We start from the raw sequence: 25,488 nt of genomic DNA on the forward strand, positions 1-25,488 counted from the left end.
CCTAAAACCTTCCACCACTCCCCCTCCCTTCCCTCCCCCCATCTCCGTCTCTCCCCCCTCCCCCCAGTTTCTACCCCCTCCCCACTCTCTCCCCCCTCCCCCCAGTTTCTACCCCCTCCCCACTCTCTTCCCCTCCCCCTCAGTCTCCCCCTCCCTCTCCCCCCTCACCCCCTCCCAGCCTGGTCTAGGTGTAACAGTGAGGGTGTATCTGAGTGGCTGTAGCACCACCCCTAGGCGCCCTTCCAGGTCGGGTAGGGAATCCCCAGGGGCGGGGCTGAAGCTGAACCTCTGCAGCAGACCACTCACAAACAGGAACAGCTCCAGCCTGGCCAGTGATTCGCCCACGCAGACCCGAGGCCCTGCCCCAAATGGCATGAAACAGGAAGGAATGAAGCGCTGGCCCTTGTCGTCTAGGAAACGCTCTGCGGATGGAGAAGGGAGGGGTGTGTTATTTTCAACTGTGTGTGTGTGTGTGTGTGTATGTGTGTGTGTGTGTGTGTGTGTGAGGATCTCACCTGGTCTGAAGTCCTCTGGTTGGTCCCAGTGTTCCGGGTCGTGGTGTATGGCCCACATGTTCACCAGTACACGGCTTCCCTTACAGATGGAATGACCGCCGATACTGGGGAGGACAGAGAGACTGGCCATGTCCAAATACCTGAACTTGATCTCTAAATAGTAGGCATTTTGGGTATGCGAAAATATACGTTTTATAGTATGTGAAAGTTTGATAATGTAGTACGCTTTAGTACGCTTTACTACGCCTTACTACGATGTAGTATGCTGTAGTATGCTGAAGTATACTGTAGTATACTTTAATATACCGTAGTATGCTGTAGTATGCTGTAGTATGCGCTAGTATGCTTTAGTACGCTGTAGTATGCTCTAGTACGCTGTAGTATGCTGTAGTATGCTGTAGTATGCTTTAGTATGCTGTAGTACGCTGTAGTACGCTTTAGTATGCTTTAGTATGTTGTAGTAGGCTGTAGTATGCTGTAGTACGCTGTAGTATGATGTAGTATGCTGTAGTATGCTTTGGTATGCTGTAGTATGCTGTAGTATGCTGTAGTATATTGTAGTATGCTGCAGTATGCTGTAGTATGCTGTAGTATGCTTTAGTATGCTGTAGTATGCTGTAGTACGCTGTAGTACGCTGTAGTACGCTGCAGTACGCTGCAGTACGCTGTAGTATGCTGTAGTACGCTGTAGTAGGATGTAGTACGCTGTAGTATGCTTTGGTATGCTGTAGTATGCTGTAGTATGCTGTGGTATGCTGTAGTATGCTGTAGTATGCTGCAGTATGCTGTAGTAGGCTGTAGTATGCTGTAGTATGCTGTAGTATGCTGTAGTACGCTGTAGTATGATGTAGTATGCTGTAGTATGCTTTAGTATGCTGTAGTGTGCTTTAGTATGCTGTAGTATGCTGTAGTATGCTGTAGTATGCTTTAGTATGCTGTAGTATGCTGTAGTATGCTGTAGTATGCTGTAGTATGCTGTAGTACGCTGTAGTACGCTTTAGTACGCTGCAGTATGCTGTAGTATGCTGTATTATGCTGTAGTACGCTGTAGTACGCTGTAGTACTCTTTAGTATGCTGTAGTATGCTGTAGTATGCAGTAGTATGCTGTAGTAGGCTGTAGTATGCTGTAATATGCTGTAGTACGCTGTAGTATGCTGTAGTATGCTTTAGTATGCTGTAGTGTGCTGTAGTATGCTTTAGTATGCTGTAGTATGCTTTTGTATGCTGTAATATGCTGTAGTATGCTGTAGTATGCTTTAGTATGCTTTAGTATGCTGTAGAATGCTTTAGTATGCTGTAGTATGCCGTAGTAGGCTGTAGTATACTGTAGTATGCTGTAGTATGCTGTAGTATGCTGTAGTATGTTGTAGTATGCTTTAGTATACTGTAGTATGCTGTAGTGTGCTGTAGTATGCTTTAGTATGCTGCAGTATGCTGTAGTATGCTTTAGTATACTGTAGTATGCTGTAGTATGCTGTAGTATGCTTTACGTGCAAGGATGTACTATTGTATTAGGCTTTTCATCTTGTAGAGTTACCTCCTGTGAGTCAGGGCGGTGTGAGGGATGGGACTATAACAGGTGAGGTAGGTCAGGTGGGCTAGTTACCTGCTGTGAGTCAGGAGGGATGGGACTATAACAGGTGAGGTAGGTCAGGTGGGTTAGTTACCTGCTGTGAGTCAGGGCGGTGTGAGGGATGGGACTATAACAGGTGAGGTAGGTCAGGTGTGTTAGTTACCAGCTGTGAGTCAGGGCGGTGTGAGGGATGGGACTATAACAGGTGAGGTAGGTCAGGTGGGTTAGTTACCTGCTGTGAGTCAGGGCGGTGTGAGGGATGGGACTATAACAGGTGAGGTAGGTCAGGTGTGTTAGTTACCTGCTGTGAGTCAGGGCGGTGTGAGGGATGGGACTATAACAGGTGAGGTAGGTCAGGTGGGTTAGTTACCTGCTGTGAGTCAGGAGGGATGGGACTATAACAGGTGAGGTAGGTCAGGTGGGCTAGTTACCTGCTGTGAGTCAGGAGGGATGGGACTATAACAGGTGAGGTAGGTCAGGTGTGTTAGTTACCTGCTGTGAGTCAGGAGGGATGGGACTATAACAGGTGAGGTAGGTCAGGTGTGTTAGTTACCTGCTGTGAGTCAGGAGGGATGGGACTATAACAGGTGAGGTAGGTCAGGTGGGTTAGTTACCTGCTGTGAGTCAGGAGGGATGGGGACTATAACAGGTGAGGTAGGTCAGGTGGGTTAGTTACCTGCTGTGAGTCAGGAGGGATGGGACTATAACAGGTGAGGTAGGTCAGGTGTGTTAATTACCTGCTGTGAGTCAGGAGGGATGGGACTTTAACAGGTGAGGTAGGTCAGGTGTGTTAGTTACCTGCTGTGAGTCAGGAGGGATGGGACTATAACAGGTGAGGTAGGTCAGGTGTGTTAGTTACCTGCTGTGAGTCAGGAGGGATGGGGACTATAACAGGTGAGGTAGGTCAGGTGGGTTAGTTACCTGCTGTGAGTCAGGAGGGATAGGGACTATAACAGGTGAGGTAGGTCAGGTGTGTTAATTACCTGCTGTGAGTCAGGAGGGGTAGGGACTATAACAGGTGAGGTAGGTCAGGTGTGTTAGTTACCTGCTGTGAGTCAGAAGGGATGGGGACTATAACAGGTGAGGTAGGTCAGGGTTGTTAGTTACCTGCTGTGAGTCAGGAGGGATGGGGACTATAACAGGTGAGGTAGGTCAGGTGTGTTAGTTACCTGCTGTGAGTCAGGAGGGATGGGGACTATAACAGGTGAGGTAGGTCAGGTGTGTTAGTTACCTGCTGTGAGTCAGGAGGGATGGGACTATAACAGGTGAGGTAGGTCAGGTGTGTTAGTTACCTGCTGTGAGTCAGGAGGGATGGGACTATAACAGGTGAGGTAGGTTAGGTGGGCTAGTTACCTGCTGTGAGTCAGGAGGGATGGGACTATAACAGGTGAGGTAGGTCAGGTGGGTTAGTTACCTGCTGTGAGTCAGGAGGGATGGGGACTATAACAGGTGAGGTAGGTCAGGTGTGTTAGTTACCTGCTGTGAGTCAGGAGGGATGGGACTATAACAGGTGAGGTAGGTCAGGTGTGTTAGTTACCTGCTGTGAGTCAGGGCGGTGTGAGGGATGGGGACTATAACAGGTGAGGTAGGTCAGGTGGGTTAGTTACCTGCTGTGAGTCAGGGCGGTGTGAGGGATGGGGACTATAACAGGTGAGGTAGGTCAGGTGTGTTAGTTACCTGCTGTGAGTCAGGGCGGTGTGAGGGATGGGGACTATAACAGGTGAGGTAGGTCAGGTGTGTTAGTTACCTGCTGTGAGTCAGGAGGGATGGGACTATAACAGGTGAGGTAGGTCAGGTGGGCTAGTTACCTGCTGTGAATCAGGAGGGATGGGGACTATAACAGGTGAGGTAGGTCAGGTGGGTTAGTTACCTGCTGTGAGTCAGGGCGGTGTGAGGGATGGGACTATAACAGGTGAGGTAGGTCAGGTGTGTTAGTTACCTGCTGTGAGTCAGGGCGGTGTGAGGGATGGGGACTATAACAGGTGAGGTAGGTCAGGTGGGTTAGTTACCTGCTGTGAGTCAGGAGGGATGGGACTATAACAGGTGAGGTAGGTCAGGTGGGTTAGTTACCTGCTGTGAGTCAGGAGGGATGGGACTATAACAGGTGAGGTAGATCAGGTGTGTTAGTTACCTGCTGTGAGTCAGGAGGGATGGGACTATAACAGGTGAGGTAGGTCAGGTGTGTTAGTTACCTGCTGTGAGTCAGGAGGGATGGGACTATAACAGGTGAGGTAGGTCAGGTGTGTTAGTTACCTGCTGTGAGTCAGGAGGGATGGGGACTATAACAGGTGAGGTAGGTCAGGTGTGTTAGTTACCTGCTGTGAGTCAGGAGGGATGGGACTATAACAGGTGAGGTAGGTCAGGTGTGTTAGTTACCTGCTGTGAGTCAGGAGGGATGGGACTATAACAGGTGAGGTAGGTCAGGTGTGTTAGTTACCTGCTGTGAGTCAGGAGGGATGGGACTATAACAGCTGAGGTAGGTCAGGTGTGTTAGTTACCTGCTGTGAGTCAGGAGGGATGGGACTATAACAGCTGAGGTAGGTCAGGTAGGTTAGTTACCTGCTGTGAGTCAGGAGGGATGGGGACTATAACAGGTGAGGTAGGTCAGGTGGGTTAGTTACCTGCTGTGAATCAGGAGGGATAGGGACTATAACAGGTGAGGTAGGTCAGGTGTGTTAGTTACCTGCTGTGAGTCAGGGCGGTGTGAGGTATGGGACTATAACAGGTGAGGTAGGTCAGGTGTGTTAGTTACCTGCTGTGAGTGAGGAGGGATGGGGACTATAACAGGTGAGGCAGGTCAGGTGTGTTAGTTACCTGCTGTGAGTCAGGAGGGATGGGACTATAACAGCTGAGGTAGGTCAGGTGTGTTAGTTACCTGCTGTGAGTCAGGAGGGATGGGACTATAACAGGTGAGGTAGGTCAGGTGTGTTAGTTACCTGCTGTGAGTCAGGAGGGATGGGACTATAACAGGTGAGGTAGGTCAGGTGTGTTAGTTACCTGCTGTGAGTGAGGAGGGATGGGGACTATAACAGGTGAGGCAGGTCAGGTGTGTTAGTTACCTGCTGTGAGTCAGGAGGGATGGGACTATAACAGGTGTGGTAGGTCAGGTGTGTTAGTTACCTGCTGTGAGTGAGGAGGGATGGGGACTATAACAGGTGAGGCAGGTCAGGTGTGTTAGTTACCTGCTGTGAGTCAGGGCGGTGTGAGGTATGAGGACGGGGCTGACAGGGCGTATCCTCATGACCTCATTGATGACAGAGTCCAGATAGGGCAGGTGAGGGCGGTCTGACACATCTGGACTCCTTACACAACCCACCACCTCATCCAGCTCCTTCTGCACACGCTCCTGGACCTGGGTTGGGGGGATAGGGGGATGGACGAGACAGTTCAGTAGAAAGCAGATTTCTTGAATATAACTTGCGGTGTTCCTATAACTTCTCTCGTTGTCTCTTCATTTTTCTCAGTTGGTTTTCTCCCTCCTCCCCCAGTCCCCCCCTCTCCTTCTTCCTCCTCCCTCCTTCCTACCTGTGGGTGGTGCAGGAGGAAGGCCAGGACCCAGAGTAGTGTCGTCGAGGTGGTTTCTACTCCGGCTCCGAATGCTTCAGCCGCAGTCATCAAGACGTGGTCATCGCTGATCCCCTCCTCTTCCTGCTCCGCTCCTAACCCCTGACCTCTGACCCCTGACCCCTGGTTATGTTTGAAACTCGTCTGACCCTGCAGCAGAGCGTCCAGTAGGTCACGGGGCTCCCCGCCGATCAGCGACACCTACGGAGGATCAGAGGTTAGAGGTCAAGGCTGTGTCTCAATACTGTAGGATGGCTTCCTTTCCTTGTCCACTTTCCCTCAGTGTGTGTGTGTGTGTGTGTGTGTGTGTGTGTGTGTGTGTGTGTGTGTGTGTGTGTGTGTGTGTGTGTGTGTGTGTGTGTGTGTGTGTGTGTGTGTGTGTGTGTGTGTGTGTGTGTGTGTGTGTGTGTGTGTGCGTGTGTGTGTGTGCGTGCGTGCGTGCGTGCGTGTGTGTGTGTGTGTGCATGCGCTTTTGTGTGTCAGTGGAAGCTGCTGAGGGGAGGACGGCTTATAATAATGGCTGGAAATGAAATGACATCAAACACCTGGAAACCATGGAAACACCTGGAAACCATGGAAACCATGTGTTTGATACCATTCCACTGATTCCCCTCCAGCCAATACCACGAGCCCCTCCTCCCTAATTAAGGTGCCACCAACCTCCTGTGGAGTGTGTGTGTGTGCGTGCTTGTGTGTACCTTGTGTTCCTCTAGTTTCCTGCTGAGTAGCTGATCCCTGATGGCGATACACTCTGTCAGCGTGGTCAGATTCTGGTTGGGGAGAAACTACAGAAGAGACAGGATAGAGTTTTAGTTAAAGGTAGACTCAGCGAGATGCACAACAACATATCGGCAAGATTTTCACAACAACTAAGAGTATGAAGCACGAAGGCTGTTTTGGTCCCGCGACTCGTGTTGTAGCAAAGTGCAGCCTTGCACATGCGTAGATCAGTGGAGGCTGCTGATTGGAGGACGGCTCATAATAACGGCTGGAACGAAATGGTGTTTGGTACCGTTACATTTATTCTGTTCAAGCTGTCCTCCCATCAGCAGCCTCCACTGGGGAAGATATTCTGTGACTCTTGTAAGTGTATTGCTATGCATGTAACGTCTCATCTATGAGCTGCTCGTGTACCAACGTAACAGTTTAACTTTACGTCCGTCCCCTCGCCCTGAACCCGGGCGCGAACCAGGGACCCTCTGCACACATCAACAGTCACCCACGAAGCTTCGTTACCCATCGCTCCACAAAATCCGCGGCTCTTGCAGAGCAAGGGGAACCACTACTTCGAGGTCTCAAAGCGAGTGACGTAACCGATTGAAACGCTATTAGCGCGCACCACCGCTAACTAGCTAGCCATTTCACATTCAATTCAATTCAATTTTATTTTATATAGCCCTTCGTACATCAGCTAATATCTCGAAGTGCTGTACAGACACCCAGCCTAAAACCCCAAACAGCTAGTAATGCAGGTGTAGAAGCACGGTGGCTAGGAAAAACTCCCTAGAAAGGCCAAAACCTAGGAAGAAACCTAGAGAGGAACCAGGCTATGAGGGGTGGCCAGTCCTCTTCTGGCTGTGCCGGGTGGAGATTATAACAGAACTATGCCAAGATGTTCAAAAATGTTCATAAGTGACAAGCATGGTCAAATAATAATCATGAATAATTTTCAGTTGGCTTTTCATAGCCGATCATCAAGAGTTGAAAAACAACAGGTCTGGGACAGGTGGCGGTTCCATAACCGCAGGCAGAACAGCTGAAACTGGAATAGCAGCAAGGCCAGGCGGACTGGGGACAGCAAGGAGTCACCACGGGCGGCAGTCCCGACGCATGGTCCTAGGGCCCAGGTCCTCCGAGAGAAAGAAAGAGAGAAGGAGAAAATTAGAGAGAGCCAAGATTTTCAAAATGTTCATAAATGACAAGCATGGTCAAATAATAATCAGGAATAAATCTCAGTTGGCTTTTCATAGCCGATCATTAAGAGTTGAAAACAGCAGGTCTGGGACAGGTAGGGGTTCCATAACCGCAGGCAGAACAGTTGAAACTGGAATAGCAGCAAGGCCAGGCGGACTGGGGACAGCAAGGAGTCACCACGGCCGGTAGTCCCGACGTATGGTCCTAGGGCTCAGGTCCTCCGAGAGAAAGAAAGAGAGAAGGAGAAAATTAGAGAGCGCCAAGATTTTCAAAATGTTCATAAATGACAAGCATGGTCAAATAATAATCAGGAATAAATCTCAGTTGGCTTTTCATAGCCGATCATTAAGAGTTGAAAACAGCAGGTCTGGGACAGGTAGGGGTTCCGTAACCGCAGGCAGAACAGTTGAAACTGGAATAGCAGCAAGGCCAGGCGGACTGGGGACAGCAAGGTGTCATCATGCCCGGTAGTCCTGACATATGGTCCTAGGGCTCAGGTTCTCAGAGAGAAAGAGAGAACGAAAGAATTAGAGAGAGCATACTTAAATTCACACAGGACACTGGATAAGACAGGAGAAGTACTCCAGGTAACCAACTGACCCTAGCCCCCCGACACATAAACTACTGCAGCATAAATACTGGAGGCTGAGACAGGAGCGGTCAGGAGACACTGTGGCCCCATCCGAAGAAACCCCCGGACAGGGCCAAACAGGAAGGATATAACCCCACCCACTTTGCCAAAGCACAGCCCCCCCACCACTAGAGGGAAATCCTCAACCACCAACATTACAATCCGGAGACAAGGCCGAGTATAACCCACAAAGGTCTCCACCACAGCACAAACCAAGGGGGGGCGCCAACCCAGACAGGAAGATCACGTCAGTAACTCAACCCACTCAAGTGACGCACCCCTCCTAGGGACGGCATGAAAGAGCACCAGCAAGCCAGTGACTCAGCCCCTGTAACAGGGTTAGAGGCAGAGAATCCCAGTGGAGAGAGGGGAACCGGCCTGGCAGAGACAGCAAGGGCGGTTCGTTGCTCCAGAGCCTTTCCGTTCACCTTCACACTCCTGGGCCAGACTACACTCAACCATATGACCTACTGAAGAGATAAGTCTTCAGTAAAGACTTAAAGGTTGAGACCGAGTCTGCGTCTCTCACATGGGTAGGCAGACTGTTCCATAAAAATGGAGATCTATAGGAGAAAGCCCTGCCTCCCGCTGTTTGCTTAGAAATTCTAGGGACAATTAGGAGGCCTGCGTCTTGTGACCGTAGCGTACGTATTGGTATGTACGGCAGGACCAACTCGGAAAGATAGGTAGGAGCAAGCCCATGTAACGCTTTATAGGTTAACATTAAAACCTTGAAATCAGCCCTTGCCTTAACAGGAAGCCAGTGTAGGGAAGCTAGCACTGGAGTAATATGATCAAATTTCTTGGTTCTAGTCAGGATTCTAGCAGCCGTATTTAGCACTAACTGAAGTTTATTTAGTGCTTTATCCGGGTAGCCGGAAAGTAGAGCATTGCAGTAGTCTAACCTAGAAGTAACAAATGCATGGATTAATTTTTCCGCATCATTTTTGGACAGAAAATTTCTGATTTTTGCAATGTTACGTAGATGGAAAAAAGCTGTCCTTGAAACAGTCTTGATGTGTTCGTCAAAAGAGAGATCAGGGTCAAGAGTAACGCCGAGGTCCTTCACAGTTTTATTTGAGACGACTTTACAACCATCAAGATGAATTGTCAGATTTAACAGAAGATCTCTTTGTTTCTTGGGACCTAGAACAAGCATCTCTGTTTTGTCCGAGTTTAAAAGTAGAAAGTTGTCAGCCATCCACTTCCTTATGTCTGAAACACAGGCTTCTAGCGAGGGCAATTTTGGGGCTTCACCATGTTTCATTGAAATGTACAGCTGTGTGTCATCCGCATAGCAGTGAAAGTTAACATTATGTTTTCGAATAACATCCCCAAGAGGTAAAATATATAGTGAAAACAATAGTGGTCCTAAAACGGAACCTTGAGGAACACCGAAATGTACAGTTGATTTGTCAGAGGACAGACCATTCACAGAGACAAACTGATATCTTTCCGACAGGTAAGATCTAAACCAGGCCAGAACTTGTCCGTGTAGACCAATTTGGGTTTCCAGTCTCTCCAAAAGAATATGGTGATCGATGGTGTCAAAGGCAGCACTAAGGTCTAGTAGCACGAGGACAGATGCAGAGCCTCGGTCTGACGCCATTAAAAGGTCATTTACCACCTTCACAAGTGCAGTCTCAGTGCTATGATGGGGTCTAAAACCAGACTGAAGCATTTCGTATACATTGTTTGTCTTCAGAAAGGCAGTGAGTTGCTGCGCAACAGCTTTTTCTAAAATTTTTGAGAGGAATGGAAGATTCGATATAGGCCGATAGTTTTTTATATTTTCCGGGTCAAGGTTTGGCTTTTTCAAGAGAGGCTTTATCACTGCCACTTTTAGTGAGTCTGGTACACATCCGGTGGATAGAGAGCTGTTTATTATGTTCAACATAGGAGGGCCAAGCACAGGAAGCAGCTCCTTCAGCAGTTTAGTAGGAATAGGATCCAGTATGCAGCTTGAAGGTTTAGAGGCCATGATTATTTTCATCATTGTGTCAAGAGATATAGTACTAAAACACTTAAGTGTCTCTCCCGATCCCAGGCCCTCGCAGAGCTGTGCGGATCCAGGACAGCTAAGCCCTGGAGGAATACGCAGATTCAAAGAGGAGTCCGTAATTTGCTTTCTAATGGTCATGATCTTTTCCTCAAAGAAGTTCATGAATTTATTACTGCTGAAGTGAAAGCCATCCTCTCTTGGGGAATGCTGCTTTTTAGTTAGTTTCGCAACAGTATCAAAAAGAAATTTTGGATTGTTCTTATTTTCCTCGATTAAGTTGGAAAAGTAGGATGATCGAGCAGCAGTGAGGGCTCTTCGGTACTGCACGGTACTGTCTTTCCAAGCTAGTCGGAAGACTTCCAGTTTGGTGTGGCGCCATTTCCGTTCCAATTTCCTGGAAGCTTGCTTCAAAGCTCGGGTATTTTCTGTATACCAGGGAGCTAGTTTCTTATGACAAATGTTTTTCGTTTTTAGGGGTGCAACTGCATCTAGGGTATTGCGCAAGGTTAAATTGAGTTCCTCAGTTAGGTGGTTAACTGATTTTTTGTCCTCTGATGTCCTTGGGTAGGCAGAAGGAGTCTGGAAGGGCATCAAGGAATTTTTGTGTTGTCTGAGAATTTATAGCACGACTTTTGATGCTCCTTGGTTGGGGTCTGAGCAGATTATTTGTTGCGATTGCAAACGTAATAAAATGGTGGTCCGATAGTCCAGGATTATGTGGAAAAACATTAAGATCTACAACATTTATTCCATGGGACAAAACTAGGTCCAGAGTATGACTGTGGCAGTGAGTAGGTCCAGAGACATGTTGGACAAAACCCACTGAGTCGATGATGGCTCCGAAATACTTTTGGAGTGGGTCTGTGGACTTCTCCATGTGAATATTAAAATCACCAAAAATTAGAATATGATCTGCTATGACTACAAGGTCTGATAGGAATTCAGGAAACTCAGAGAGGAACGCTGTATATGGCCCAGGAGGCCTGTAAACAGTAGCTATAAAAAGTGATTGAGTAGGCTGCATAGATTTCATGACTAGAAGCTCAAAAGACGAAAACGCCATTTTTTTTTTTGTAAATTGAAATTTGCTATCGTAAATGTTAGCAACACCTCCGCCTTTGCGGGATGCACGGGGGATATGGTCACTAGTGTAACCAGGAGGTGAGGCCTCATTTAACACAGTAAATTCATCAGGCTTAAGCCATGTTTCAGTCAGGCCAATCACATCAAGATTATGATCAGTGATTAGTTCATTGACTATGACTGCCTTTGAAGTGAGGGATCTAACATTAAGTAACCCTATTTTGAGATGTGAGGTATCACGATCTCTTTCAATAATGGCAGGAATGGAGGAGGTCTTTATCCTAATAAGATTGCTAAGGCGAACACCGCCATGTTTAGTTTTGCCCAACCTAGGTCGAGGCACAGACACAGTCTCAATGGGTATGGCTGAGCTGACTACACTGACTGTGCTATTGGCAGACTCCACTAAGCTGGCAGGTTGGCTAACAGCCTGCTGCCTGGCCTGCACCCTATTTCATTGTGGGGCTAGAGGAGTTAGAGCCCTATCTATGTTGGTAGATAAGATGAGAGCACCCCTCCAGCTAGGATGGAGTCCGTCACTCCTCAGCAGGTCAGGCTTGGTCCTGTTTGTGGGTGAGTCCCAGAAAGAGGGCCAATTATCTACAAATTCTATCTTTTGGGAGGGGCAGAAAACAGTTTTCAACCAGCGATTGAGTGCTGAGACTCTGCTGTAGAGCTCGTCACTCCCCCTAACTGGGAGGGGGCCAGAGACAATTACTCGATGCCGACACATCTTTCTAGCTGATTTACACGCTGAAGCTATGTTGCACTTGGTGACCTCTGACTGTTTCATCCTAACATCGTTGGTGCCGACGTGGATAACAATATCTCTATACTCTCTACACTCGCCAGATTTAGCTTTAGCCAGCACCATCTTTAGATTAGCCTTAACGTCGGTAGCCCTGCCCCCTGGTAAACAGTGTATGATCGCTGGGTGATTCGCTTTAAGTCTAATACTGCGGGTAATGGAGTCGCCAATGACTAGGGTTTTCAATTTGTCAGAGCTAATGGTGGGAGCCTTCGGCGTCTCAGACCCCGTAACGGGAGGAGTAGAGACAAGAGAAAACTCAGACTCAGACTCCGACTCGCTACATAATGGGGAGAACCGGTTGAAAGTTTCTGTCGGCTGAATGAGCGACACCGGTTGAGCATTCCAACAGCATTTCCCTCCAGAAGCCACGAGAAAGTTGTCCGGCTGCGGGGACTGTGCGGGGGGATTTATACTAACGTTACTATCTGTACTTACTGGTGGCACAGACGCTGTTTCTTCCTTTCCTACACTGAAATTACCCTTGCCTAACGATTGCGTCTGAAGCTGGGCTTGTAGCACAGCTATTCTCGCCGTAAGGCGATCGTTCTCCTGTATATTATGAGTACAGCGACTGCAATTAAAAGACATCATGTTAATGTTAGTACTTAGCTTCGGCTGTTGAAGGTGTTGACGAACCATGTCCAGATAAAGCGTCCGGAGTGAAAAAGTTGAATGAGGGAAGAAAGTTGCGATGGAAAAACTAAAAATATAAACGGTAATTAAAAACAAAACAAAAAAAACGTAAAGTTGTCAGCTAGCAAAGTAAAGTAAAGTTGGCAGCAAAACGCACAGCAACACGTCTGCAGACTCAACAGGTAGTCAACAGGTAGTGACGTCTCATCTATGAGCTGCTCATGGAAATATCATATCACAGAGTCTCGGTTTATTTTATTTAACCTATATTGAACCAGGATAACCAGGCATCAGGCCTCCTGTGTGGACGGGGGCTGAAAATAAACAAACAACAACAAAACAATGGAAGACAAAACGGACAACGCAGACAGAAGAGCATCCTGACCGGTTGCATCACCGCCTTGTACTCTTACTCCCCTTAACAGACATCTTAACAGACATGGGAACTGTTGGGCATCTGACCATAAGGCACCACGGAGGGTAGTGCGTACAGCCCAGTACATCATACAGGACCTACAGAGGCAATAAAAAGTATGTGAACCCTTTGGAATTACCTGGATTTCTGCATAAATTGGTCATCAAATTTGATCTGATCTTCATCTAAGTCACAACAACAGACAAACATAGTGTGCTTAAACTAATAACACACAAATTATTGTATTTTACTTGTCTATATTGAATACATCATTTAAGCATTCACAGTGTAGGTTGGAAAAAGTATGTGAACCTCTAGGCTAATGACTTCTCCAAAAGCTAATTGGAGTCAGGAGTCAGCTAACTTGGAGTCCAATCAATGAGACGAGATTGGAGATGTTGGTTAGAGCTGCTTTGCCCTATAAAACACACTCACAACATTAGAGTTTGCTATTCACAAGAAGCATTGCCTGATGGGAACCATGCCTCGAACATAAGAGATCTCAGAAGACCTAAGATTAAGAATTGTTGACTTGGATAAAGCTGGAAAGGGTTACAAAAGTATCTCTAAAAGCCTTGATGTTCATCAGTCCACCACTCCCTAGGAGTGGCTGTCCTGCAAAGATGACTGCAAGAGCACAGCGCAGAATGCTCAATGAGGTTAAGAAGAATCCTAGACTGTCAGCTAAAGACTTACAGAAATCTAAAAAAAACATAATTTATGCAGGAATCTCTGAAAGTCAGAGTATGATGCAGAATCTGATGTCCCTCTGGAAGGAGATCCTCGCTCTGAGCTCTTGAAGTTTATTCATTAATGATTTGGACATTGGGGAGTAGTATGCTCGGCAATAGAGGACTGGTCGCCGACGTCTTAATGATTTGGACATTGGGGAGTAGTATGCTCGGCAATAGAGGACTGGTCGCCGACGTCTTAATGATTTGGACATTGGGGAGTAGTATGCTCGGCAATAGAGGACTGGTCGCCGACGTCTTAATGATTTGGACATTGGGGAGTAGTATGCTCGGCAATAGAGGACTGGTCGCCGACGTCTTAATGATTTGGACATTGGGGAGTAGTATGCTCGGCAATAGAGGACTGGTCGCCGACGTCTTAATGATTTGGACATTGGGGAGTAGTATGCTCGGCAATAGAGGACTGGTCGCCGACGTCTTAATGATTTGGACATTGGGGAGTAGTATGCTCGGCAATAGAGGACTGGTCGCCGACGTCTTAATCTCACTAAGACCCCGCCATGTCTGCCTCTCCGTCGGCATCTCTGCTTCCTACTCTCCGGCAGGACTCCCAGGTAGCCCGAGGTCTCATCGATAAGGCGAGCTCATTGGTCTGCCTTCTCCGTGAATTCGGGAAGGTCGGGTGGACGGTGAGTAAACGATTCGCATTCCAATAGTTCTACCCGGGTGTATGTAGTGGGTGTATGTAGTAATGAAACAAACTGATTAAGAACATGAGAAAAACACTAGAAAACACACAGAAAAATAAATCAAATAAACCTGTTTTATCGGAGCTTGAAGCATTGCACCCTCCGTCTGAGCCAGGTATTGTATTGTTAGGTATTGTATTGTATCGATCCTGTGCAGGTGTTGTTACACGTGGTCTGCCACTGCGAGGACGATCAGCTGTCTGTCCTGTCTCCCTGTAGTGCTGTCTTAGGCGTCTCACAGTACTTACATTGCAATTTATTGCCATGGCCACATCTGCAGTCCTCATGCCTCCTTGCAGCATGCCTAAGGCACGTTCATGCAGATGAGCAGGGACCCTGGGCATCTTTCTTTTGGTGTTTTTCAGAGTCAGTAGAAAGGCCACTTTAGTGTCCTAAGTTTTCATAACTGTGACCTTAATTGCCTACCGTCTGCAAGCTGTTAGTGTATTAACGATCGTTCCACAGGTGCATGTTCATTAATTGTTTATGGTTCATCGAACAAGCATGGGAAACTTATTTTTAAACCCTTTACAATGAAGATCTGTGAAGTTATTTGGATTTTGACGAATTATCCTTTGAAAGACGGGGTCCTGAAAAAGGGACGTTTCTTTTTTTTGCAGGTGGTGTCTGAAACAAATTAATGTTGATGCTTTTGATCGCAACATAACAACTTTTGTTCTCTGGTGATCATGAGATACGTAAGTCATGACATCAGCAAACCAACAGTGGATGTGTCTGAAATTAAACAATATGCTTCCTTACACGAACTATTGACATGGGGTGACAACTAGAAACATGTACAGTGCTGTGAAAAAGTATTTGCCCCCTTCCATATATATAATTTTTTTGCACATTTGTCACACTTAAATGTTTCAGAACATCAAACACATTTTAATATTACACAAAGATAACCCAAGTAAACACAAAATGCAGTTTTTAAGTGATAATTTTATTTATTAAGGGAAAAAAGCTATCTGAACCTTCATGGCCCTATGTGACAATGTTACGGCTGTCGTCTTCCTCCTCTTCCTCGGACGAGGAGAGGAGAGAAGGATCGGTGGACCAATACGCAGCGAGGTAATTAGACATAAATGATATTTATTGAAACACGAAGACGAAATACGAAAACACTTGGAAATTACAAAATAACAAACACGACGTAGACAGACCTGAACATGGAACTTACATAACTACACGCAGAACTCACGAACAGGAACAGACTACATCAAACGAACGAACAGCCAAGACAGTCTCGTGTGGTGCACATACACAGACACGAAAGACACAGGAGACAATCACCCACAAACAAACAGTGAGAACAACCTACCTTAATATGACTCTCAATCAGAGGAAATGCCAAACACCTGCCTCTAATTGAGAGCCATACCAGGCAAGCCTTTAACCCAACATAGAAACACAACACATAGAAATGCCCACCCCGCTCACGCCCTGACCAATAAACACATACAAAACAAGAGAAAACAGGTCAGGAACGTGACAGACAAAGTAATTACTGCCCCTTGTTAAAACAGGAATTTACTGTGGTTCAATTTCACTAGCCACACCCAGGCCTGATTACTGCCAGAGCTGTTGAATCAAGAAATCACTTAAATAGAACCTGTCTGACAAAGTGAAGTAGGACAAAAGATCTCAAAAAGCAAGACATCACGCCGCGATTCAAAGAAATTCAGGAACAGATGAGAAACAAAGTAATTGACATCTATCAGTCTGGAAAGGGTTACCAAGCCATTTCTAAAGCTTTGGGACTCCAGCGAACCACGGTGAGAGACATAAATGGAGAACATTTAGAACAACGGTGAACCTTCCCGGCCGGCCAACCAGAACTACCCCAAGAGCGCAGCGACGACTCATCCAAGAGGTCACAAAAGAACCCACAACAACATCTAAAAGAACTGCAGGCCTCACTTGCCTCAGTTAAGGTCAGTGTTCATGACCAGAAGAAAGACACTGGGCAAGAATGGCATCCATAACAGAGTTCCAAGGAGAAAACCACTGCTGACCAAAAAGAACATAAAGGCTCGTCTCACTTTTGGCAAAAAACATCTTGATGATCCCCACGACTTTTGGGAATATATTCTGTGGACTGACGAGACAAAAGTTGAACTTTTTGGAAGGTGTGCCGTTACATCTGGTGTAAAAGTAACACAGCATTTCAGAAAAAGAACATCATACCAACAGTCCAATATGGTGGTGGTGGTAGTGATGGTGGTAGTGATGGTGGTGGTAGTGATGGTGGTAGTGATGGTGGTGGTAGTGATGGTGGTGGTAGTGATGGTGGTGGTAGTGATGGTGGTGGTAGTGATGGTGGTGGTAGTGATGGTGGTGGTAGTGATGGTGGTAGTGATGGTGGTGGTGGTAGTGATGGTGGTAGTGATGGTGGTGGTAGTGATGGTGGTGGTAGTGATGGTGGTGGTAGTGATGGTGGTGGTGGTAGTGATGGTGGTAGTGGTGATGGTGGTGGTAGTGATGGTGGTGGTGGTGATGGTGGTGGTAGTGATGGTGGTGGTGGTAGTGATGGTGGTAGTGATGGTGGTGGTAGTGATGGTGGTGGTAGTGGTGGTGGTGGTGGTAGTGATGGTGGTAGTGGTGATGGTGGTAGTGTGATGATGGTGGTAGTGTGATGGTCTGCTTTGCTGCTTCAGCACCTGGACGACTTGCTGTGATTGATGGAACCATGAATTCTGCTCTCTACCAAAACATCCTGAAGGAGAATAACGGGCCACCAGGTCGTGACCTCAAGCTGAAGGGCACGTGGGTTCTGCAACAGGACAACGATCCAAAACACACCAGCAGGTCCACCTCTGAATGGCTTAAAAAAACAAAATGAAGGTTTTGGAGTGGCCTAGTCAAAGTCCGGACTTGAATCCGATTGAGATGCTGTGGCGTGACCTTAAAAAGTCGGTTTATGCTCGAAAACCATCCAATGTGGCTGAATTAAAACAATTCTGCAAAGAAGAGTGGGCCAAAATTCCTCCACAGCGATGTGGAAGACTCGTTGCCAGTTATCGCAAACGCTTGATTGCAGTTGTTGCTGCGGAGGGTGGTGAGGGTGGCAAAACCAATTATTAGGTTTAGGGGGTAATTACTTTGTCACATAGGGCCATGAAGGTTCAGATAGATTTTTCCCTTAATAAATAAAATTATCACTTAAAAACTGCATTTTGTGTTTAGTTGGGTTATCTTTGTGTAATATTTAAATTTGTTTGATGATCTGAAACATATGTGCAAAAAAATGATATATCAGGAAGGGGGCAAATACTTTTTCATGGCATTGTACATGTTTCAACAACCTGTTCACCTATTTGTATCAGTTGTGTGTGCGGATGTGTCTGTGTCTGTGTATGACCCTGCGAGTCTCCTACCCGTAGCCAGGGGAAGATGTCAACTAGTCCCCCTCTAGCGATGGTCTGGACGATACCGTCGTTGTATTCCATCACAGAGGTCAGCTCAGGGTCACCAGGTTGGTAGGTGGAGCTGAACACCAGGGTACACACCTAAAGGTCAAGGATCAAAGGTCATACATGTTTATTAATATGGTGGTGATATACTTAGACTTTTATTATCCAGCAAGTCAGAAGACCTCTTTTACAAGGGACACCTGGCCAAGAGGGAGACCTGGCCAAGAGGGAGACCTGGATAAGAGGGAGACCTGGCCAAGAGGGAGACCTGGCCAAGAGGGAGACCCTGCCAAGAGGGAGACCCTGCCAAGAGGGAGACCTGGCCAAGAGGGAGAACTGGATAAGAGGGAGACCTGGATAGGAGGGAGACCTGGATAAGAGGGAGACCTGGCCAAGAGGGAGACCTGGCCAAGAGGGAGACCTGGATAAGAGGGAGACCTGGATAAGAGGGAGACCTGGATAAGAGGGAGACCTGGCCAAGAGGGAGAACTGGCCAAGAGGGAGACCTGGATAAGAGGGAGACCCTGCCAAGAGGGAGACCTGGATAAGAGGGAGACCTGGATAAGAGGGAGACCTGGATAAGAGGGAGACCTGGATAAGAGGGAGAACTGGCCAAGAGGGAGACCTGGATAAGAGGGAGACCCTGTCAAGAGAGAGACCTGGATAAGAGGGAGACCCTGCCAAGAGGGAGACCTGGATAAGAGGGAGACCTGGATAAGAGGGAGATCTGGATAAGAGGGAGACCTGGATAAGAGGGAGACCTGGATAAGAGGGAGACCTGCCCAAGAGGGAGACCTGGATAAGAGGGAGACCTGGATAAGAGGGAGACCTGGATAAGAGGGAGACCTGGATAAGAGGGAGACCTGGATAAGAGGGAGACCTGGATAAGAGGGAGACCTGGATAAGAGGGAGACCTGGATAAGAGGGAGACCTGGCCAAGAGGGAGACCTGGATAAGAGGGAGACCTGGCCAAGAGGGAGACCTGGATAAGAGGGAGACCTGGATAAGAGGGAGACCTGGATAAGAGGGAGACCTGGATAAGAGGGAGACCTGGATAAGAGGGAGACCTGGATAAGAGGGAGACCTGGCCAAGAGGGAGACCTGGATAAGAGGGAGACCTGGATAAGAGGGAGACCTGGATAAGAGGGAGACCTGGATAAGAGGGAGACCTGCCCAAGAGGGAGACCTGGATAAGAGGGAGACCTGAATAAGAGGGAGACCTGGATAAGAGGGAGACCTGGATAAGAGGGAGACCTGGATAAGAGGGAGACCTGGATAAGAGGGAGACCTGGATAAGAGGGAGACCTGCCCAAGAGGGAGACCTGGATAAGAGGGAGACCTGAATAAGAGGGAGACCTGAATAAGAGGGAGACCTGGATAAGAGGGAGACCTGGATAAGAGGGAGACCTGGATAAGAGGGAGACCTGGATAAGAGGGAGACCTGCCCAAGAGGGAGACCTGGATAAGAGGGAGACCTGGATAAGAGGTAGACCTGGATAAGAGGGAGACCTGGATAAGAGGGAGACCTGGATAAGAGGGAGACCTGGCCAAGAGGGAGACCTGGATAAGAGGGAGACCTGGCCAAGAGGGAGACCTGGATAAGAGGGAGACCTGGCTAAGAGGGAGACCTGGATAAGAGGTAGACCTGGATAAGAGGGAGACCTGGATAAGAGGGAGACCTGGATAAGAGGGAGACCTGGATAAGAAGGAGACCTGGATAAGAGGGAGACCTGGATAAGAGGGAGACCTGGATAAGAAGGAGACCTGGATAAGAGGGAGACCTGGATAAGAGGGAGACCTGGATAAGAGGTAGACCTGGCCAAGAGGGAGACCTGGATAAGAGGGAGACCTGGATAAGAGGGAGACCCGGATAAGAGGGAGACCTGGATATGAGGTAGACCTGAATAAGAGGGAGACCTGGATAAGAGGGAGACCTGGATAAGAGGTAGACCTGGATAAGAGGGAGACCTGGATAAGAGGTAGACCTGGATAAGAGGGAGACCCTGCCAAGAGGGAGACCTGGCCAAGAGGGAGACCTGGCCAAGAGGGAGACCTGGATAAGAGGTAGACCTGGCCAAGAGGGAGACCTGGATAAGAGGGAGACCTGAATAAGAGGGAGACCTGGATAAGAGGGAGACCTGGATAAGAGGGAGACCTGGATAAGAGGGAGACCTGGATAAGAAGGAGACCTGGATAAGAGGGAGACCTGGATAAGAAGGAGACCTGGATAAGAGGGAGACCTGGATAAGAGGGAGACCTGGATAAGAGGGAGACCCGGATAAGAAGGAGACCTGGATAAGAGGGAGAACCGGATAAGAGGGAGAACCGGATAAGAGGGAGACCCGGAAAAGAGGGAGACCCGGATAAGAGGGAGACCCGGATAAGAGGGAGAACCGGATAAGAGGGAGACCTGGATAAGAGGGAGACCTGGATAAGAGGTAGACCTGGATAAGAGGGAGACCTGGATAAGAGGGAGACCTGGATAAGAGGGAGACCTGGATAAGAGGGAGACCTGGCCAAGAGGGAGACCTGGATAAGAGGGAGACCTGGCCAAGAGGGAGACCTGGATAAGAGGGAGACCTGGATAAGAGGGAGACCTGGATAAGAGGTAGACCTGGATAAGAGGGATACCTGGATAAGAGGGAGACCTGGATAAGAGGGAGACCTGGATAAGAAGGAGACCTGGATAAGAGGGAGACCTGGATAAGAGGGAGACCTGGATAAGAAGGAGACCTGGATAAGAGGGAGACCTGGATAAGAGGGAGACCTGGATAAGAGGTAGACCTGGCCAAGAGGGAGACCTGGATAAGAGGGAGACCTGGATAAGAGGGAGACCCGGATAAGAGGGAGACCTGGATATGAGGTAGACCTGAATAAGAGGGAGACCCGGATAACAGGGAGACCTGGATAAGAGGGAGACCCTGCCAAGAGGGAGACCTGGCCAAGAGGGAGACCTGGATTAGAGGTAGACCTGGCCAAGAGGGAGACCTGGATAAGAGGGAGACCTAGATAAGAGGGAGACCTGGATAAGAGGGAGACCTGGATAAGAGGGAGACCTGGATAAGAGGGAGACCTGGATAAGAAGGAGACCTGGATAAGAGGGAGACCTGGATAAGAGGGAGACCTGGATAAGAGGGAGACCCGGATAAGAAGGAGACCTGGATAAGAGGGAGAACCGGATAAGAGGGAGACCCGGATAAGAGGGAGACCCGGATAAGAGGGAGACCTGGATAAGAGGGAGACCTGGATAAGAGGGAGAACCGGATAAGAGGGAGACCTGGATAAGAGGGAGACCTGGATAAGAGGGAGACCTGGATAAGAGGGACAGCTAAAAAAACACATTACAGTGCATACAGCCAACACATAGATTTTAATAACAATAAGTACCACATTGGTGACAGCTCTCATCAGAGGAGGACCAGGGTCAATAGCCTTCCCCCTGCTGGCCTGGAGGTCACAGCACAGCGTCTCCACTGCCTCTAGTACTGGACACACACACACACACACACAGACACACACACACACACACACACACACACTTCTGTGTAAGCACAGTAAGCACTGTGCACGCACGCACGCACGCACGCACGCACGCACACACACACACACACACACACACACACACACACACACACACACACACACACACACACACAGACAGACAAACACATAGAAATGTAGAAGACAAACAGATACAGTATTTGAACACACACATACAGATGGTAGTCACACACGCATGCGTGCACACACACACACACACACACACACACACACACACACACACACACACACACACACACACACACACACACACACACACACACACACACACACACACACACACACACACACACACACACACACACACACAGACAGACAAACACATAGAAATGTAGAAGACAAACAGATACAGTATTTGAACACACACATACAGATGGTAGTCACACACGCATGCGTGCACACACACACACACACACACACACACACACACACACACACACACACACACACACACACACACACACACACACACACACACACACACACACACACACACACACACACACACACACACACACACACACACCTTGGCCTCACCGATGCTCTGTAGTTTGGTGGTCCCCTCTCCGAACAGGGTAAAGGAGTTGTGTACTAGCCTGCGGTGGGTCTTCCATAGAGGAGAGTAGTCAGAGAACGCTATGTCCTTCCCCCCTCGGGTCAACAAGTCTGTAGTCAACTAGGGAGGAGGGAGAGGGAGAGGGAGAGGAGAGGAGAGGAGAGGAGATGAGATGAGAGGAGAGGAGAGGAGAGGAGAGGAGAGGAGAGGAGAGGAGAGGAGAAACTCTATGTCCTTCCCCCCTCGGGTCAACAAGTCTGTAGTCAACTAGGGAGGAGGGAGAGGGAGAGGGAGAGGAGAGGAGAGGAGAGGAGAGGAGATGAGAGGAGAGGAGAGGAGAGGAGAGGAGAGGAGAGGAGAGGAGAGGAGAGGAGAGGAGAGGAGAGGAGAGGAGAGGAGAGGAGAAACTCTATGTCCTTCCCCCCTCGGGTCAACAAGTCTGTAGTCAACTAGGGAGGAGGGAGAGGGAGAGGGAGAGGAGAGGAGAGGAGAGGAGAGGAGATGAGAGGAGAGGAGAGGAGAGGAGAGGAGAGGAGAGGAGAGGAGAGGAGAGGAGAGGAGAGGAGAGGAGAAACTCTATGTCCTTCCCCCCTCGGGTCAACAAGTCTGTAGTCAACTAGGGAGGAGGGAGAGGGAGAGGGAGAGGAGAGGAGAGGAGAGGAGAGGAGAGGAGAGGAGAGGAGAGGAGAGGAGAGGAGAGGAGAGGAGAGGAGAGGAGAGGAGAGGAGAGGAGAGGAGAAACTCTATGTCCTTCCCCCCTCGGGTCAACAAGTCTGTAGTCAACTAGGGAGGAGGGAGAGGGAGAGGGAGAGGAGAGGAGAGGAGAGGAGAGGAGATGAGAGGAGAGGAGAGGAGAGGAGAGGAGAGGAGAGGAGAGGAGAGGAGAGGAGAGGAGAGGAGAGGAGAGGAGAGGAGAGGAGAGGAGAGGAGAAACTCTATGTCCTCCCCCCCCCCCCGGGTCAACAACTCTGTAGTCAACTGGGAAGGAGGGAGAGGGAGAGGGAGAGGAGAGGAGAGGAGAGGAGAGGAGAGGAGAGGAGAGGAGAGGAGAGGAGAGAAGGAGGAGGAAGAGGAGGGAGAGGGAGTACATTCTTAGAAAAAAGGGTTCCAAAAGGGTTCCAGGTAGAACCTTCTGTGGAAAGAGTTCTATGTTCAACCTGAAAGGGTTCTACCTGGAACCAAAAACTGACCTGGAACCAAAAAGGGTTATTCTAAGGGTTATCCTACGGGGACAGCCGAGGAACCCCTTTAGGTTCTTGATATAACCTTTTTTCTAAGAGTGTAGGTTGGGATGGTAGATACAAAGGTATATGGTCTGATAGAGAAAATGCATCTGTCTGTATTTGTGTAGGAAACAGGTCAAAGGCTAATATGATTTTGTCTGGTCTGGGCAGACAGAGGGATTCTATATGTCTGGTCTGGGCAGACAGAGGGATTCTATATGTCTGGTCTGGGCAGACAGAGGGATTCTATATGTCTGGTCTGGGCAGACAGAGGGATTCTATATGTCTGGTCTGGGCAGACAGAGGGATTCTATATGTCTGGTCTGGGCAGACAGAGGGATTCTATATGTCTGGTCTGGGCAGACAGAGGGATTCTATATGTCTGGTCTGGGCAGACAGAGGGATTCTATATGTCTGGTCTGGGCAGACAGAGTGATTCTGTATGTCTGGTCTGGGCAGACAGAGGGATTCTATATGTCTGGTCTGGGCAGACAGAGGGATTCTGTATGTTTGATTTGAGGAAAGCCTTATGCAGCTAATGTCCTGTCCTTTAATTGCAGCAGTAAGACATCTCAGACTATATGAGCTGCCTCTGGGTTGTGGTTCACCATCTTGGGTCTCCCAGCGAACTCCTTCCCTCTCTGCAGTAGCACTTCTCTGGCATGCTGGTAGGTGTTCACTACCACTGTGTAATGAGGTCCGAGGTACAGGGCATACAGTGGGCCATACCTTACACACACACACACACACACACACACAGACAGACAGACAGACAGACAGACAGACAGACAGACAGACAGACAGACAGACAGACAGACAGACAGACAGACAGAAATGCAAAATTAAGTCATTTATGTAACAATTTTCAAAATAAACTTCATGTTCACCAACTTCTACCACTAAAATAGAGACATACTGAGAGACAGAACAGGTTCTATCTGACACCAGGGGACAGAACAGATAGTAGGTTCTGTCTGACACCAGGAGACAGAACAGATAGTAGGTTCTGTCTGACACCTGGAGACAGAACAGATAGTAGGTTCTGTCTGACACCAGGGGACAGAACAGATAGTAGGTTCTGTCTGACACCAGGGGACAGAACAGATAGTAGGTTCTGTCTGACACCAGGGGACAGAACAGATAGTAGGTTCTGTCTGACACCAGGGGACAGAACAGATAGTAGGTTCTGTCTGACACCAGGGGACAGAACAGATAGTAGGTTCTGTCTGACACCAGGGGACAGAACAGATAGTAGGTTCTGTCTGACACCAGGGGACAGAACAGATAGTAGGTTCTGTCTGACACCAGGGGACAGAACAGATAGTAGGTTCTGTCTGACACCGGGAGACAGAACAGATAGTAGGATCTGACACCTGGAGACAGAACAGATAGTAGGTTCTGTCTGACACCAGGGGACAGAACAGATAGTAGGATCTGACACCAGGAGACAGAACAGATAGTAGGATCTGTCTGACACCAGGGGACAGAACAGATAGTAGGATCTGTCTGACACCAGGGGACAGAACAGATAGTAGGTTCTGTCTGACACCAGGGGACAGAACAGATAGTAGGTTCTGACACCAGGAGACAGAACAGATAGTAGGATCTGTCTGACACCAGGGGACAGAACAGATAGTAGGATCTGACACCAGGGGACAGAACAGCAGCAGCTGTAGCATCATCATCATCCTACCTGTGTCCCAGCTCTGTGAAGCGGAGATGAGGGGGCTGGTCTCCCATCAGACTCAGGAGACTCCCCAGGAGAGGGAGGGAGGGGAGGCAGGGTAATGGGGGGTAACTAGGGGGGTGAGAGTCCCCCCCTCCCATCCTCATCACCCCTTTGAGCAGGAGACAGGCCGTAGCTCCAGCTAGGACCCACAGCAACAGAGTGGTAGGACAGACTGATAGGACAGACACCACTAGTCCTCCGGATGCCATCACGTAGCCACAGAACGCTGGAGCTGGAGGTCCCAAAGGTTGGAATCACCAAATGTCCTTTTTGTTCCTTCCTAGTTTGATCTTTGTTCCTGTATAAATATGAATGTGAGAGAGCAACAATCCCCAAGGAACTGACTAATTGACTGTTCTGGTTCAACTGACTAGCTATCTGAATCCTGGACCTAGAAGAGATTCTCTCTCTCTCTCT

At 48.5% G+C, this 25,488-nt stretch overlaps 1 protein-coding gene across 1 annotated transcript; it reads right to left on the reverse strand.

Annotated features, from left to right (window-relative positions):
• Positions 1-5,267: 5,267 nt before the first annotated feature.
• Positions 5,268-25,488, reverse strand: cyp17a2 (cytochrome P450, family 17, subfamily A, polypeptide 2). The gene is made up of 8 exons (XM_071334223.1): positions 25,036-25,488; positions 23,951-24,071; positions 22,101-22,239; positions 21,390-21,487; positions 17,967-18,098; positions 6,352-6,438; positions 5,615-5,854; positions 5,268-5,441 (listed from the first exon to the last, which is right to left on the reverse strand). The coding sequence occupies exons 1-8, from the start codon at positions 25,278-25,280 to the stop codon at positions 5,268-5,270; spliced, it is 1,236 nt and encodes a 411-aa protein (XP_071190324.1). The 5' UTR covers positions 25,281-25,488.

This window comes from Salvelinus alpinus, chromosome 11 (genome assembly GCF_045679555.1).
Source record: "Salvelinus alpinus chromosome 11, SLU_Salpinus.1, whole genome shotgun sequence".
Taxonomy (NCBI): Eukaryota; Metazoa; Chordata; class Actinopteri; order Salmoniformes; family Salmonidae; genus Salvelinus; species Salvelinus alpinus.

Excerpts from the sequence above, each read along its gene's own strand:
- cyp17a2 (XM_071334223.1), bottom strand. The coding sequence starts at position 25,280 with ATGGCATCCGGAGGACTAGTGGTGTCTGTCCTATCAGTCTGTCCTACC. Across the intron at positions 24,072-25,035 it reads TTCACAGAGCTGGGACACAG|GTATGGCCCACTGTATGCCC; the intron begins GTAGGATGATGA and ends TGTGTGTGTAAG. Across the intron at positions 21,488-22,100 it reads CACCAAACTACAGAGCATCG|TACTAGAGGCAGTGGAGACG; the intron begins GTGAGGCCAAGG and ends GTGTGTGTCCAG.